This window comes from Choloepus didactylus, chromosome X (genome assembly GCF_015220235.1).
Source record: "Choloepus didactylus isolate mChoDid1 chromosome X, mChoDid1.pri, whole genome shotgun sequence".
Taxonomy (NCBI): domain Eukaryota; kingdom Metazoa; phylum Chordata; class Mammalia; order Pilosa; family Megalonychidae; genus Choloepus; species Choloepus didactylus.
The window spans coordinates 171,715,140-171,730,728 of record NC_051334.1 but is presented as its reverse complement, the minus strand read 5'-3'; the positions used below and the strand labels follow the sequence as shown (position 1 = coordinate 171,730,728).

At 40.8% G+C, this 15,589-nt stretch overlaps 1 protein-coding gene across 5 annotated transcripts in view; it reads right to left on the bottom strand.

The window, feature by feature from the left end:
* The window catches only part of LOC119523052 (integrator complex subunit 6-like), a 31,427-nt gene extending 17,037 nt beyond the window's left edge, over positions 1 to 14,390 (bottom strand). For 2 of the 5 annotated variants that reach the window (XM_037821813.1, XM_037821810.1), the window contains exons 1-2: positions 13,936 to 14,390; positions 13,716 to 13,793 (exon numbers count right to left, since the gene is read on the bottom strand). In XM_037821813.1, the coding sequence (XP_037677741.1) occupies positions 13,716 to 13,793; positions 13,936 to 14,046 (189 nt within the window). In that variant the 5' untranslated portion in view covers positions 14,047 to 14,390. The other 3 variants (XM_037821812.1, XM_037821809.1, XM_037821811.1) reach the window with 2 other exon arrangements.
* Positions 14,391 to 15,589: the final 1,199 nt, after the last annotated feature.

Sequence of the window (15,589 nt, the reverse complement as noted above, 5' to 3'; positions counted from 1 at the left end):
TCACACTATGACAACTGCATAACCTTAAAATGTTAAAATTTCTTTTCAAATTGCGTTTACAGCTGCACACCTATAAAGGAAGCTGTTAAAATTGTAAGGTACACATTACAAAGACACTGTATCATTTTAAAAATGGAACCATCTTGCTTCTTGCTTCTCCTTTTAAAACTCTCTTCTTGCATTACATTTTCAGATCCTGTCTGACAAAACATTTCCCTCTTCATACTTCTTAGCCATTTGACCCGATTTCACTTTGTGTGTGTGTGTGGCGGGGAGGATTCCTCATTTGACTCAAGGGTGTGATGTAGTTCTTGGTTTAATGGAGGCATTTTATTATACTGTGTGGCATGTGTACTAGTATAGCTTGTTCTTATAAAATTGTTTAAGAATATCCAGTTCTCGTGGAGTCTCTTGTCTCAAAGTTACTTCCCCAACTTATTAGTGCCCTGAATTTGCTAAAGTTTGCTAAACCCATTTTATTTGGTTAAATCAGTCCCCTCCCTGAGAGCACTGATCACTACCATTTTGTGGCTCAGTATACTGGTTTTCATCCACATGCTTCAGGAAATACTAACAGTCAAGACCAATAAAAGACACATAGCTTACCTGAGGCTTTCACTTCTTAAAAAAGTTCTTAAGAAATTGACCTTTTAATTTATGCAGAAATGTGTTTGACAGTCTGTGACCTGGTGCATTGTTTTTCAGGAACACATAGTTTTAATTAAACTGGACAAAAAAAAATGGTTCACAATTTGATTCCACTGACAAAAAGTTCACTATTTTGTATTATTGGCCTCTTTAAAATACTTAGTATGAGCAGTAATGAAAATGTTCTCAAATTGATTGTGGTGATGAATGCACAACTATATGAAGATACTGTGAGCCACTGATTGCATACTTTAGATGGATTATATGGTGTGTGACTATATCTCAATAAAATTGCATTAAAAATACTTAGTATGAGTTTTTTTTAAGTGGGTAAGCAATTACAAAGACTAGTCTAAAATATTTGCAAAATAAATGTATTTTCATTTCTTGCCCCAGGGAATTAGGAAAAAATTATGAATCAGCACACCTCTCAGAGCTCACTTGAAAGCTCAATAAGATCAAAAGAAATTTGATCTTCACCAGTGGATGGTAACATGTGGAAATCAAATTTTAGAAACTTTTCTCCTCTGTCCAAGAGTCAATCGCACTGTTTACTGAATAGAAACATCTTGGAGTTGCAAAGAATTTGCCAAACATGGTTAGAAGTTTCCTTTCCAAATCTCAGACCATTTCAACTGTGGCTATCGACCAATACCTATTATCAGGGAAAAAAATTCTATTGTACCGATCATATATGTTCAATTGTTTATATTTTAGCTCCAAATAAGAGAAACTCTTTATGAACACATATGCGAAATAAAAAAACAACAGCGGTGGACTTGGAAAAATACTTAAGGACGGGAGTGAGTTTAAGCCACCTAAACACTGCAAAAAGAGTTGAACAGATGAGGTAGCAGAACAGTCATTTTTTCCTTTCTAAAGATTATATAGTATCTCTCTCCTCCAGACTCATTCTTCAAAAAAAAAAATTAAAATTTTTATGAGCTCTTTTTTACATTATAAAAGTAACATACATCTATGGTTAAGAATCCCACCAGAAATGCAGAGTTTGTCTATCCCTCCACAAACCCGCAGTTCCACTCTTCAGAGGTAACCATTGATAGGAATTTGTCCTGAACATTACACTGTAAGTGGCAAACAAAAAAGGCTTCAATAAAATGGAGTGACATTCACGAATTTAACATGTGTAAGTGTGTACTATTGCACATTGAGCACGTACAGGAACTGTTTTCTAAAATTTACCCTGTAGGGAAACTAAAGTAATTTGGAAATCACCCTGAATTCCAAGCCTCAATTATTTCACTTCCTGCCTTTCAGTTATCCAATCTCTACTGTACTTTTTCTGAAGGAACAGTGGAGATAATCTACCTTAATCCCTTCATTTTACAGATGAGAAAATTGGGACCATAAAAGGTTTAAGTGACTTGCCCAGGGCCATGTGTCTAATTAGTAGCAGATTCAGGATAAGAACCCAAGTCTTCTATCTTCCAGTCCAGGACTCTTTACAGAGCTACTAAAGTGACACAACTTGCCATATTTGCATGAGAATGGATGGTAGGATCTACCAGACAAGATGTACTATGACCACTTTTTAAAATCTGATTTTCATAAAAGTATCTAGGGAGAGTCTAAATATTCTTCAATATACAGCTCAAAAACATCACTATGAAATAGAGTTTACAATGTCCAGACACATATGCAAGCTTTTAAGAAAAATGGAAAGCTTAGCCCCTCACAGCTTCAGCATTCTCCTACAAGAAAAAAAAAAACAAAAAAAAAAAACAAGAAGGAAGCCCAATTTTCCAATACCGTGACCCTAATAATGGTGACATATGTCCCCTAGAATCCTACTGTCTACTGCTGTCTAGTCATGTGGATTCCCTTCTGCACACACAGAAATGCAGAGACTGGGGCTTCTTATTAAATAGCAGTGCCTCCAGGCAACTTCAGGCCAACTTAAATCAAACCATTTTGGCCTAGTTCAGGCAAATCAACCACTAAATGTCATACTCCAGCTCCCTTCCCGCCTTCCTTCTGTAGCTTATCATCATCTAATAGCAGTTTTTACATGCCTTCTGTTACATCCTCCCCCTTAAGTCATACTTCTAATGGAATGCTAACTACTTTCAGTTCACTTCCTTTCCTCCCCCATACCTTTAGCTCCCCTTGTTCTGTATCTCCTCTTTTCCTGTGTCTCCTCTTTTCCTTTGGCTAACTAACTGATGTTCTAAGGGATGGCATCAGGAATGAGAAGGCATGCTCAGGGAGCAGAAGGGGTATCTGGCTGAAGTGCAGGGTTCTCGTGGGGCAAATGATGGGAAATAAGTTTAGACAGACACATGGAGCAGATCCTAGAGAGCCCTGAATAGCAGGCTGAGCAATTTTGACTTGATCCTATAGGAAAGGGGAGCCTTTGAAGGCTTGCGATAGTGGAGTCATTGATGAAACCAGCTTTTTTAGAAAGTTAGCAGTTTGTGTGGATGGATAGGAGGCATTTTTGGAGGCACTTGGGAGACCACTTAGAGGGTTGTACAGTGGCCAAGGTATAAAAGCATGAATACCTGGATTAAAGTGATAGCAGGAGAAACTGAGTTGAAGGAACATATGTAAGAGACATTTCAAAAGGACAATTGATGGGTTTAAGTGCCTACCCGAGGACTGAAGGAAAGAATCAAAGACGAAAAATGTCTAGCTTTCAGTCCTGGATGACTAGAAGATGGGGAATATGGGAGGGGGTTGGTTTCAGAGATATAAGGAGGTCTTTTGGACTTTTGCTAACTGTGAGCTAGTGGCAGGATAAATAGCCAAGTGGAGATGCCCTATAGTCAACTAGAGATGCTTGGTTGAGAGGCTGAAGATGGGAAGCATCAGCATAGAAGGAATATTTGAAACCATGAATGAGGTAGGATGCATTCATCAAGGGAAAGAATTTGGGAGATAAAGAATTATCAGAGACAGGGAAAGAAACAGGATAGAGGAGATGGTAAGTTTCTGGAAGGAAGGGGTAATTAAGAGTTGAGTTTCAAATGCAGTCATTAATAAGTTAGCACAAGTAGCTATATAGTAAATCCTAAAATCTTAACAAATCACATTTACTTTTCTCAATAGCACTCTTTCCTACTTTCACAACTAAGTGTCCTGAGTCTTTTGTTCAATCGCACTCAAGTCCAGAATTTGGCTCTTGGTACTAAATTCATTCACCTATTCGATATATGGGATAGGTTATAGACAATGAAAGAGCAGCTTCCATGAATGAGTAGCATAATCAGGGGAAAGTGGTTTAAGATACAAAACTCTACTGTTTCTACGAACATCTGTCACATCCTCACCCAGAGTCTTCATGTAACTTCTCCGGTTAAGAGCCCAGGGCCCTGGGTTGGCAGCATCTCCATTTCTTCTGTGAAATCCACTCCTCTACCCCAGGGCACCTAACTAAACAGGAGAAAGAAAGCTATCAAGCTAAGCCAAGGGTGTGGCTTGAGGAGAATGGATGCACCAGCAAGCGAAGCACGGGCTAATACCCAAAACTTTGGAAAGGCAGTGTGGCAAATTCAGGCTTTTTTTTTTAAACCACACTGTCTCCCCCACAGGTTGTGGGTTAGAAGAAACTAAATGGCTACTGTGAAGTCCACTGAATGCTTTTTCCTCCACAGTAAAAAAAAAAAACATTATCAGGAGACTGAGAAAGTGAAGATGGCCTGTCAGCTTCTGGTGACCACTAGATAGCCAAGGTCTGCCCTGTTGCCTTATCTAGCCTAGCACTCCTCTCCAATAGGGCCGACTCAGCCTGGTTCACCAGTTCCCACCCTCCACTTCCCAGCATGCACATCCAATCTCAAGCTCCATCAACTGAGAGTCTCAACAACTCCACATCTGTCCCCGAGTAGGGGCATAACGGTGGGGCACCAAAGGCAAAAATGTTTCACAAACAAATGCAATATGATATTCGTCTAGAAACTGTAATACTAGCAGTAATAATTTTCATTTATTGAGCGCTTGCTATAATACCAAGCACTGCTATGTTAAAAGCAGCTAAAATAATGGTATGATAGTTCTGTCTAAAAAATGATGGCTTCAGGGCACTTATCGTGATAAGAAAATGACAATGAGAAGTTAGTAAAAGGAATGCTCTATGACAATTGAGAGGAAAAGTGAAGTGTTTAATTACTTAAGCCTCTGGAATCTAGACAGATTTAGGTTACTCTTCAGCTGTGTTACTTAACCTTTCTGGGCCCTGGTTTCTTATCTATCAAATGGGGATAATAATAGTACCCACAACATAGGATTACTGAGAAGTTAAACAAAATAAGCATTTTACATTCATTGGCACCTTGCCCTGTACATAAGCATCAGTCAATAAATGTCAGTTGCCATTATTAGAAAGCTATTATAATATTGTTCATTATTACAAGGAAGTAGATATAAGTCAAATCACATCTGAAATAGGTGGATATCAGGATGTGCTACAAAAGTCAGGTAACAGCTTTGACTATAATATGGATTTTAGAAGGAGGCAAAACTAGGGCTATAAAATGGTTCCACCACATATATATGCTATTTTTCAGCATATCAGTACTTTTACCCAGATTCAACTAGACATTGATATTTATTCCTTAAATGGGAGCCATTATAGTAACTTATAGTAACAGAACTTAACATAACCAGTCACTTCTGTCAGCCTGACTAGGACAGAGCTTAGAGAAGTTAATTACTGCTAGAATAATCATGGGAGCCCCCTTGTCACATGGAATTCCCCCCTCCTTTTAATGCTACTGATGACTTCTCATAATATGAAACAAGGCTCCCCTAGAGAACATCAAAAAAGCCTTCAATGAGAGTAGCAATACAAACCTCTCTTTGTTTCTTGGGTTTTAACACTAAGCCAAGCTAGAGAACGTATCCTTCATCCTACTTTTCTTGAACACTGTTCCTGAGAATTCTTGGGCAAAGTGGCTATGTCAGTCTAATAAGGAACATGTTACATATTTCTAACACTAAAAGTTTGAAACATCAGTGCCACTGGAGATCACACATTACAAACAGAATTCTGAATTCCTGCAGTTACATTAGGAGTCCACATATATATTCTATTGCACTTAGCCCAGGAAAAAACTTCTAACCCAACCAGTTAGATCACCAACTGCATCCAAAACTTTAAGCAACCAAACTGGCTTTCAAGACAAACAAGAATGGGATGTTTTCATATTTTGCCCCTGGGCCAAGGGTTATTAACCCATCAACTCTGAACTGTATGATAATTTTTCATGCATAAATGAGTCCTTTGTGCAGTTGTTCATTTTAAACAGAACTTCAAGAAACAGGATCCTCCTTTAGAAACAATTTCCAGGATATGAACATCATAAAATATTTTAAGAAAGAATATACACCAACATGGTCTAATAGAAATATAGTTCAAGACACACATGTAATTTTACATTTTCAGGTAGCCTCATTAATAAAGTAAAAAGAAACAGGTAAAATTCATTTTAATAGTATGTTTTATTTACCCCAACATATTCAAAATATTATCATTTGAACTTGTAATCAATATAAAAATTATTAATGTTTAATTTACAACAACAGCACATCTTGATTCAGACTAGCCACATATCAAGTGCTCAATAGCCACACATCCCTTGTGGCAAATGTTCTGGACAGTGCAAACATAGTTAATAATCTAAAAATATGAATAACTGGTGTACTTGAAGAGCCATGCCTACCACCACTACTACTTCAGCCCTCCCCACCTTTGCTGGCACCTTTAGGGTGCCCCCTTCACTGAAACCATAGTTCACACGGAGGTATGAGGAAGAGGGGAGGAAGGACGGTGTTTTTAATAAACCAAGATGGAAACTCAAATCCATTTCCCAGTAGAAACAATAAGAAACACAATAGTTCTATGGTTAATTGACATTAAGGGTTAAAAAGGCTTTCCTGGGGAAGAAGGTCTGGGAACCTAATCACCATTTGAACATTGTATCCAGGAGATAATGTGTTCCAAGTCCCCATTTACACATACAAGTGGACTGGCTGGATCTCTCATTTACACTCTTGGTAAAAAGGAAGCAGAGGCCATGTTTACATAAGAGTTTTTCATTTAAGATCTTAAATTAAACCAGTTGGCTCACCATTCATCCCCACCTCCCTTCAGTCCCGTTCCCTGGAAAGCACATTTCTCCCTGAGACATGGAACAGCTGCCATGTTTAGCCACTCTGTGAAATTTAGAACCCTGTCTTCTGAGCAGTTCTAATTATCTTCCTGAAAGCAAAGGCAAACTGAAAAGGAAGACATTTGCCCTTTCCTTACCTGTGTCCCACTCTTCTGCCATCTCTACCACCCCAATCCCAAACCCAAGGCAAAAAGTTCTGGGCACTAATGCAAAATGAGGGGATTTCAACTATATCTTCTGGTGTTCTCCCACCTTTTATTACCCCCTCCCCCAAGCCCATCTCAATTTATGCTTCTGTATAGTAACAATCAAAGGCACACGAAGACAACAGTCTTGCCCTATTTCTCTTCTAATACACCCTACAGCTCTTCACCCCAGGAGAACATATACAAACGCTAGTTTGTAGGTGTCAAGGCACTTTTGTGATCCAGTTCCAACTGGCCACAGTTTCGACCCAATAAAGCACCCCATGCCGCCTCCTTTCCTCACCTCCAATCTTTTGGTTAAGGGTCTTTCTGGCTCTTGATACTTCCCATACCTTTACCCACCTCTCCAATCTACTTTTCTGCAATGACTGTCCTCTACGACCCTTGAGGGATAGGATCATGTCTTATACTATTCTGGTCTCCCCTTGGGCCAGGTCTTTCTCAGTATCACTTTAGGCCCCTGTAAAAGCCTAACACAGGAGTGCTCAATAAATAGGGTGAATGAATGCCTAGATTTCTATAGTAGACTCATAGCTGGTTCTTCCCTTCTCTAATCCATTTTACAAACCACTGTCAAATTAGTCTTTCAGAAACACCATTTTTATCATATCACTACAACAGTGATACAAGTCAAAAACTGCAGGGAAGGGAGAGACAGTTACTGCAGGAAGAAGCATGAGGCACTTTCTGGGGGCTGATACAAATGTTTGCATCTTGGTGTGGAGTGATGGTTGCATTAATGTATAGATATGTAAAAATTCATACAGTTGTTGACTTAAGATTCATGTATTTTAACTGCATATAAGTTATATTTTAATTTTAAAAAAATATAGGGGAGGGGTATACATTTATCTTCTAAAATATACAATTCTACCATATTACAAGCCTGAACCTAAATGAAAATGCTATCTGTAATGAACTTTAAACAGATATGTCAAATTGTTCCTAGCGATCATCCTCTGGGGAAGAGTAGTGGAAAGAGAAGGGGAAGGGGGTTGAGGGGTTGTGATGCTGATGTTCATGCATCAACTTAGCTAGGTTACAGTGTTCAGTTGTTTGGTCAAGCAAGCACTGGCCTCATTGCTACTGTGAGTGTATTTCATAGATGGATCTAAATCATTGGTCAGTTGATTGCATCTAGGGCTGACTGCATATACATTCAACAAAGATTGGCTTCTGCAATGACAGGGGTCTCCTCATCCAATCAGTTGGAGGCCTAAAAGTGAGAACTGAGGAGTTCATCAGTCTGAAAGAAGAAATTCTATCTCTACTTCAGCCAGCCTGCTTCTCCCGGGGAATTCAACATCACCTTCATCAGAGTTTTCAACTTGCAGCCTGCCCTATGAAATTCAGACTTGCCAATCCCCAGTTGCATGAACAAATTCCTATAAAGCTTGTGCATGTGTGTGCGTGTGTGCATAAAGATTATATATATATATATATACCCTGTTGGTTGTTTCTCTGGAGAACCTTAGGTAAATACAGGGACTTTTCACACTCGTATATTGTTTGCAGTCTTTTTTTTCCATTTATTTAGTACCTACTAAAATGCAGGTACTCCCTTAGGTATTAGGGGTACAAATATAGAGAAGATCAAATACATGCCCATAAAAAGCTCACATAAGGGAAGCCAACACGAACACTAATAATCACTATACAAATGCTAAATACTATAGTTACGGTATAGATGAGGTGTTATGGGGTCACAGAAGGAGTTGTTATACTGTTTAGACTAGGCGTGGGGCAGCGGGGGGCGATGGCTTTTGAGACTAGAAGGAAGAGTTAAGGTATGTCAAGTCAAGCAAAGTGTGTTACAGGCAGAGGGAAAAACATATGTAATGATACTGAAGCAAAAGTTATTGTGTGTTTGAGACAAGGCCTAATGATTCACTGTGGCTGGAGCCTGAGGTCCGTGAGAAGAGAAGACAGTAGAGAGACAAAGTTGGAAAGGGAAGATAGGGCCAGATCATGAAGGGCCTTAAGAGGCCAGGCTAAAGGAGATTGGATTTATGCTAGTATTTAATGGGGGGGCCACTGAAGAATTTTTAGTAGAATGATTTTTTATTGTATTGCATTGTGTTCTATTGTGTTGTGTTGTAGTTAAAGAATGATCAATCTGATGGCAATGAGGGGGAAGAATCAGTGGAGAGCAAGGCTGGAATTAGGGAGACCAACTGAGTGGCTGCTACAACCATGGACCAGGTAAGAAATGATGAAGGTTGAAACAAAGGAGGAGCGAACAAGAATTAATAGATACAAGAGATTTAGGATACAGAATAGACAGGACTCCACAGTTTTGTCACTGTTCCCCAGTCCTCTTCCAGCTGGTCCCTAGTCAGAAGTTTGCACTTACTCCCTTGCTTGCAAATCTAATCTTCTACCAGTAACTCTCCTCTACTCTTATTTCAAAATACGATCATCATATGCTTAAAATGGCCAATGAGGAAAGTGAAAAAGGAAGCAAGATCCCAGGAGAAACCATTCATCATAAAAATGGATGCATTGCCTTTGTGGCATTTTGAGTTTTAAAAGCACCTTCCATTGTCTAAGATGGCTCTCTCAGACTGTGTCGTGTTGCAATTGTTTCACCCAAAAGCACTTCCTTAACTTCCTAACTACAAAGAAATGTTCTTCCTTAAACTCATTTTCCATATAAGGCCCATAAAATATATTCATGGGCATATGAAAAAGTCATTCCTTAGTTAAAATTCCAATAAATGCCAGGAACACAGGTCATTTTTTTTAAGAGCCTAATTTACTTCCGAAGTCTGTAAGCCAAAATTCTGCCTTTTGCGGATACATGTTGATAAAGGCATGCAGATACCAGTAAGTAAAGTTACAGAATGTGAAAAAGTGACTTTTAAGGGAAATTTTTACTTTTTCAAATTATAGACTTACAATATTTCTTTGAATCATTATCTCCTCCTATTTATAAAAAAAAAAAATAAAATTCTGGCCACTATTTATACATGTGTTTCAGCTATTTCTAGAAAAGTGACTTGGTTTTACATTAAAAACGCATTTACTTCAATAAAACAATCATTTTAAGAAAATAACTTCAAACATAAAACTATTTTGAATACTTACATCCTAACTAAAATAAGCACTTATCTTCTAAACAGAAGATAAGTTTAGAAGATAATCTAATGGCTCACTTTCTTTCTGATGCTTGCAATTTGCCCAGAGTTAATAGTTCTGACAAGCCTACCCCTGCTATTCACTGAATAAAAGGAAGTCATGATTCATAGCAAAACACAACATACAAGACAGTAGAACCTCAGCCAAGACTATTAAGAACTATTAGACAAAGAAAACACTTTTTAAACCATGTATTAGGCTTAAAAGGATACATTGAAAATGTTAAAAATACTAAACAGGGTTTCATCGTAGCTGTAGCTGTGTACACTAAAAATACCATTGTATAAATGCAGTGTTAATACTTGTAACACTATATGCAAAACTTGTCTACAAAGCAACACTTGAAACAGATGTAGCTCACTTTGCTTGCATCTCATATGCTTTTTATATGGTCCCCAAATCAAATTTAATTTCACCCATGCAAAGCTGCCTGCAAGTAACAGGTATGACTAATTTTAAAAGAGCACGTAGCCATCTTCTAGGCAGTATGCAGTAAAATGTTACTAAGTCTTCAGTGAAATACTATATTCATATGCACAACAGTGTACAGAAGTGAAAAATTCCAGTCACAGTAACTTTTCACAAGATTTATTGTCAAGGCCTGTAAGTGGATATACTGGGAATAGTTACATGCCTATTAGGAACAAAACTCCCAACCAAATTCACAACTCATGCTTGTTACAACACCCATAGAAAGGAATCTTCTAGTGAAAAATAAAATTCATTTTGCAGTGTTTAGAGATGGATATAACCAAGACCTGAGAAAGAAGCAGTTATTGTGAGAAGAGATAAACAATGGCCTTTCCACGTTAGAGAAACTGAAAATTACACTTCACATTATTCTGCAGAAAAATAAGTTACAAATTAAAAACCCTATCTAACATCACTTGGCTGAAAAGACCTCAGGATCCTCATGAAGAGTAAAGTTTTAAGTAGGAACTAGGATGCCTGCTGACAATGGAAGAAAACCTATTTGATAATCAGTACGGCAGGAAAGACATTTATGTCTCCAAGCTATTAGCAAGTGAACGACTTTTCTAAATTTTAAGAAAAATTCACCAGATGTTCTAAAATGTAAGACCCTCCAAACTGGGTAGATCCTAAATGCAAAACAAATAGTTATCACATGCTGAGGTGGACTGGGTGGGCAGGAGGAAGTGGCTGAAAAGATTCCCAGAAAAAGAAAACGCTACCTAGAAATTTGGCATATCATTAGTGATTCAAATATAGAGACGAAAATGACAAGAACGTCATTAAGATCATAAACCATTTCCTAGTAAAGGTAAGATTAACATAAGATTAAAATGAAAAACCTCAATAATCTTGGAAAAGCATAAAGACTGAGAAGATAACTAGTGATTAATAATTAAAGAATTACACAAAGTATCTTCCCATACCTGACCTCAATAAGAAAATAAAATCAAATTCAACTTGAAAGAATTTTTTTTTTTGCTTTCAAAAATGTAGTATATGAGATGACAGAATAAAGAGATAATGGATGAAATCTCCACTAAAAACAAAATCCAATTTTTTCCTCTTTTTGTAAAACTACTTAGACGCTTTAAAATCCCATGGATAAATTACACAGCCACTAAAAATTGTAAGTATGAAGACTATGTGGCAACATTGAATAATTCATGGGATAAAACAGGTGGGAAAAGCAGAATACAAATATGTATACTGTGGTTACAAAGCCATATAAAAAGATGCAATGATTGTTGTTGGAGTGGTGAGACTGTTTTTCCTTTTCCAATATTCTGCAGACACTGCCTTGTAAATTTTATAGATCAAAACAATATTTAAAGAGAAAATAAAACTTCACCTACTCTCAATCTTGGCACTCAGAAAAATGTTAAATAAACTGTTCCTTTTAAGAAAAAAAGAGCCACACTACTTTGTAGTTTATCCTTTTTACAATTTCAAATTAAGGTGCAAGACTTCAAATGGCCACATTACAAATGGTGGGTTTTTATTTGTGAGTGTTAGTAGTCAAAGGGTGTAGACATTCAGACTTAGGATGTGCAAACATCTGCTTTTCTGTGTGGAAAATATAGGCACACCCTTTTGGGAAACTGACAGTTTTAAAAGCTTACGACATTTTGAAAGATGTCTACTTACTCCATTGTTCTAAACGGAAAAATCAAAAACTGAAAACAAACCATTTAATGCAGAACATTTTTAAGAGGAACCTACTAATCAAAATGTTAATCTGAAGCTACAAGTTACAAAATTAAAGTCTCCCTTCGGTTTTCTTATTTCTGAAGGAACACTCTCATTAAAACACCTCACTCTACTGAAACGGATTACAACACAGCCAGACTGCGCCTCCCCAACACTAAGATAATTCTGAGAAAAAGCCGTCAAGAATTATGGTAATTTTTTTTTTATTATTTCAAATATCCTTAGCAGGACTCTTATGCAGGTTGCTCTAATAATTTGAGCTCTTATTGTAGCTGGCCATGGACGCCAAAGCAGTTCTTCATCTCCTCACCATAGGAACATGAATTGTTAATTACCCCACAGAAGTTAAATCCTCCCCACTTTTCTCCAGTAGGTCATAATCCTGTGAATGAAATAATCGAAATTGACTATAAGAACTGTGCACAGTCGGGTTCTCTCCTTCCTTTATTTCTTTTCCCTGGACAAATCCCCACGCGGCTTAAGCAAACCTCATTTAAGATATATAATAAGTAGGCCAGGTCCCTGGAAAGTTCTTACCCCGAGTGGGTACTGACTCGACCTCCCGCCCCCGCCCCCGCCCCCGTCTTGCTTTGCTGGAATCGCCAACGAAACTAACAGTAGCTAAGGTAACTGAATGCGGAGCTTAAGCTGACAAATTCCGGAAAAGAAATGAAAAGAGTTTCTCCGGGTCCGTGGCTGGGGCGGCTTGCTCTGCGCACAGCCTTTCGATTGGGTGGGGGTGGGGGTGGGTTAGAGGCGACAGAGGTGAGAAAGCAGCGGTGGAGTCTTTTAGGGCCGGTGGCTGCCGCTGCCACGCTCTCAGCAGGAAGGGGAGGGGAGCGGGAGGAAAGGGGGAGAAGGAGAAGCGGCCGAAGAGCGGGAGGCGGGAGGGGGTAAAAGAGGAGGAGCTGAGGCTCCCGGAAAGCCCACGCGCGGATCCGCCAGCAACTCGGGGCGGAGCCGTGGGCTCCGCCTGCGCCCTCGCCCCCAGCCGCGTGCGGGGCGCGCCGAAGGGGCGGGCTCGCCTCGCCACCTCCCTGCGGGTCTCGGGCCCTCCCTCTTCTCCCTCCCTTCCCTCCTTTCCATCTCGGCAGCGCCCTCAGTCTCCCACTCGCTGGCTCATACAAAAGCAAAATGTCCGCCATCTTCCGAGGCGGCGGCGGTTGTCGCCGCCACCGTTCCGGCCCTCCTGCGGTTTCTGCCCCGGGCTGCCCCTTCCCCGGCCCCCCTCCCTGACCCCAGGGGCAGCAACTACTGGAAGCCGCCTCCAGCACCACTCCGCCCGCCCTCGCCACCCCCCCTCCCCGCCGGGCGACGCAGGACTGCCGCGGGCGGGGGAAAGGGGGGTAAGCAGCCGCGGCCGACTTGCTCCCGCTTCTCGCCCACCCCACCCGCTTGATGGCCCCTTTACCTTGATGCAGTACGGAGGTTCGTCATAGGTTACCAGCATATACCTGTCTCCGCGGCTGGCCGGGTCCCGGGCGCGCAGCTGCGGGGCGAGGGATGACGGAGGGAACCGCGTAGGGAAGGAGGGAGGCGAGGGGGGGTGTGATACGAACGTTACAGAAGCACCTAAATCCACCCTCCATCCCTCAGGAGCTCTCCCCATCTCTCCTCTCCCCTCCCTTTACCTTCAAAAATAACTCCACAGCGCCTTTGGCAATGTCCAGATAGGAGGTGCCCAGGTCAGTGCGCTGGTTCATAGAAGCGGACGTGTCTATGAGGAACAGCAGGATGGGCATCTTCCCTCGCACCCCTGGCTCCGGCTCCCCACTCTCCTGGCCCTCTTATCCTCACTGCCGCGTCCCGCGACCCTAACCCTCAACTCTCAGAGCCAGGGGGCAAGGAGCAGGAGGAAGAAGGGGTGATGGGACGGGTCGGACTGGACTGCTCCTGGCCTCCTGATTCTGCAGCCCCAGCTCCCCTCCCTCCTAGGGAACTTGAAAGTGTGAGCGTGTGTAGCCCTCGGGCCCTGCCCCTTCCTCTCTTCTCCTGCCACCTCTACTGCCGCCGCCGCCGCCGCCGCCGGGACTGCCGCCTGAGCATCCGTCCCGGCTCACTCGAGCACTCGCCCCAGACTGAGAGCTGTCTCTGTTCACCGACCCACAACTTCAGTTCGCTCACCTACCATGGGCACCATGTGACCAGAACGCGCCATTGGCTGCCAATTATGGCGTATTTGCATATTCATTAGATGACAGGAAAAGGGGCGGGGCCTGGGCGAACCCTGGGAGTTGAAGTTTGAACCCAGGCAGGGGGTAAGGGGAGAAGTTAAGGACCCTCGTTAGGATTCTCCTTTAAAGGACTTGGAAGCTGTTAGGATGGTTAGTTCCGGTGATTTGAATGGAGTTTCTCTTGCTAGTCAAAGATGATGATTCGAAAGGAAGAGTGAATTTGAGCAACAGTTGTAGAGAAGTACAGATGCTTGGTCGGGCTGCCCAGAAAATGCTTTGCTAACTGCAATCAATCAATCGTGCCGGTGGCTAAGACCAAAACATTTTAGAAGTTGCAAACTTCTTTCCTGGCAAGACCTACTCCTACCGGCATTTCTTTAGCTTTCCTCCCAGCCCCCATGAGTATTTGTAGTCAGTTGCTGGCCTTGCATTCCACATGTATCTACTTAGGAAGGAAACGTGGACGTTTAAACACAAGTTACCCAAACTGGCTTTTGTATGCACCGGCTTCTTCAGTCTCATTGAGCATTGTGAAGTATTGGCCTGCCTGTGATAGTTCCACTCACTGTTGTATCTGCACAGTGGAAGACAATGTGCACATGGGAGGTTTTCCAAACTAGGTTCTGATTCAACTCACATTTTTTTTTTTTTTTTTTTTTTTTTTTTTTTTTTTATCATCATTTTATTGAGATATATTCACATACCACGCTGTCATACAAAACAAATTGTACTCTCGATTGTTTACAGTACCATTACATAGTTGTACATTCATCACCTAAATCAATCCCTGACACCTTCATTAGCACACACACAAAAATAACAAGAATAATAATTAGAGTGAAAAAGAGCAATTGAAGTAAAAAAGAACACTAGGTACCTTTGTCTGTTTGTTTGCTTCCCCTACTTTTCTACACATCCATCCATAAACTAGACAAAGTGGAGTTTGGTCCTTATGGCATTCCCAATCCCACTGTCACCCCTCATAAGCTACATTTTTATACAACTGTCTTCAAGATTCATGGGTTCTGGGTTGTAGTTTAATAGTTTCAGGTATCCACCACCGGCTACCCCAATTCTTTAGAACCTAAAAAAGGTTGTCTAAAGTGTGCGT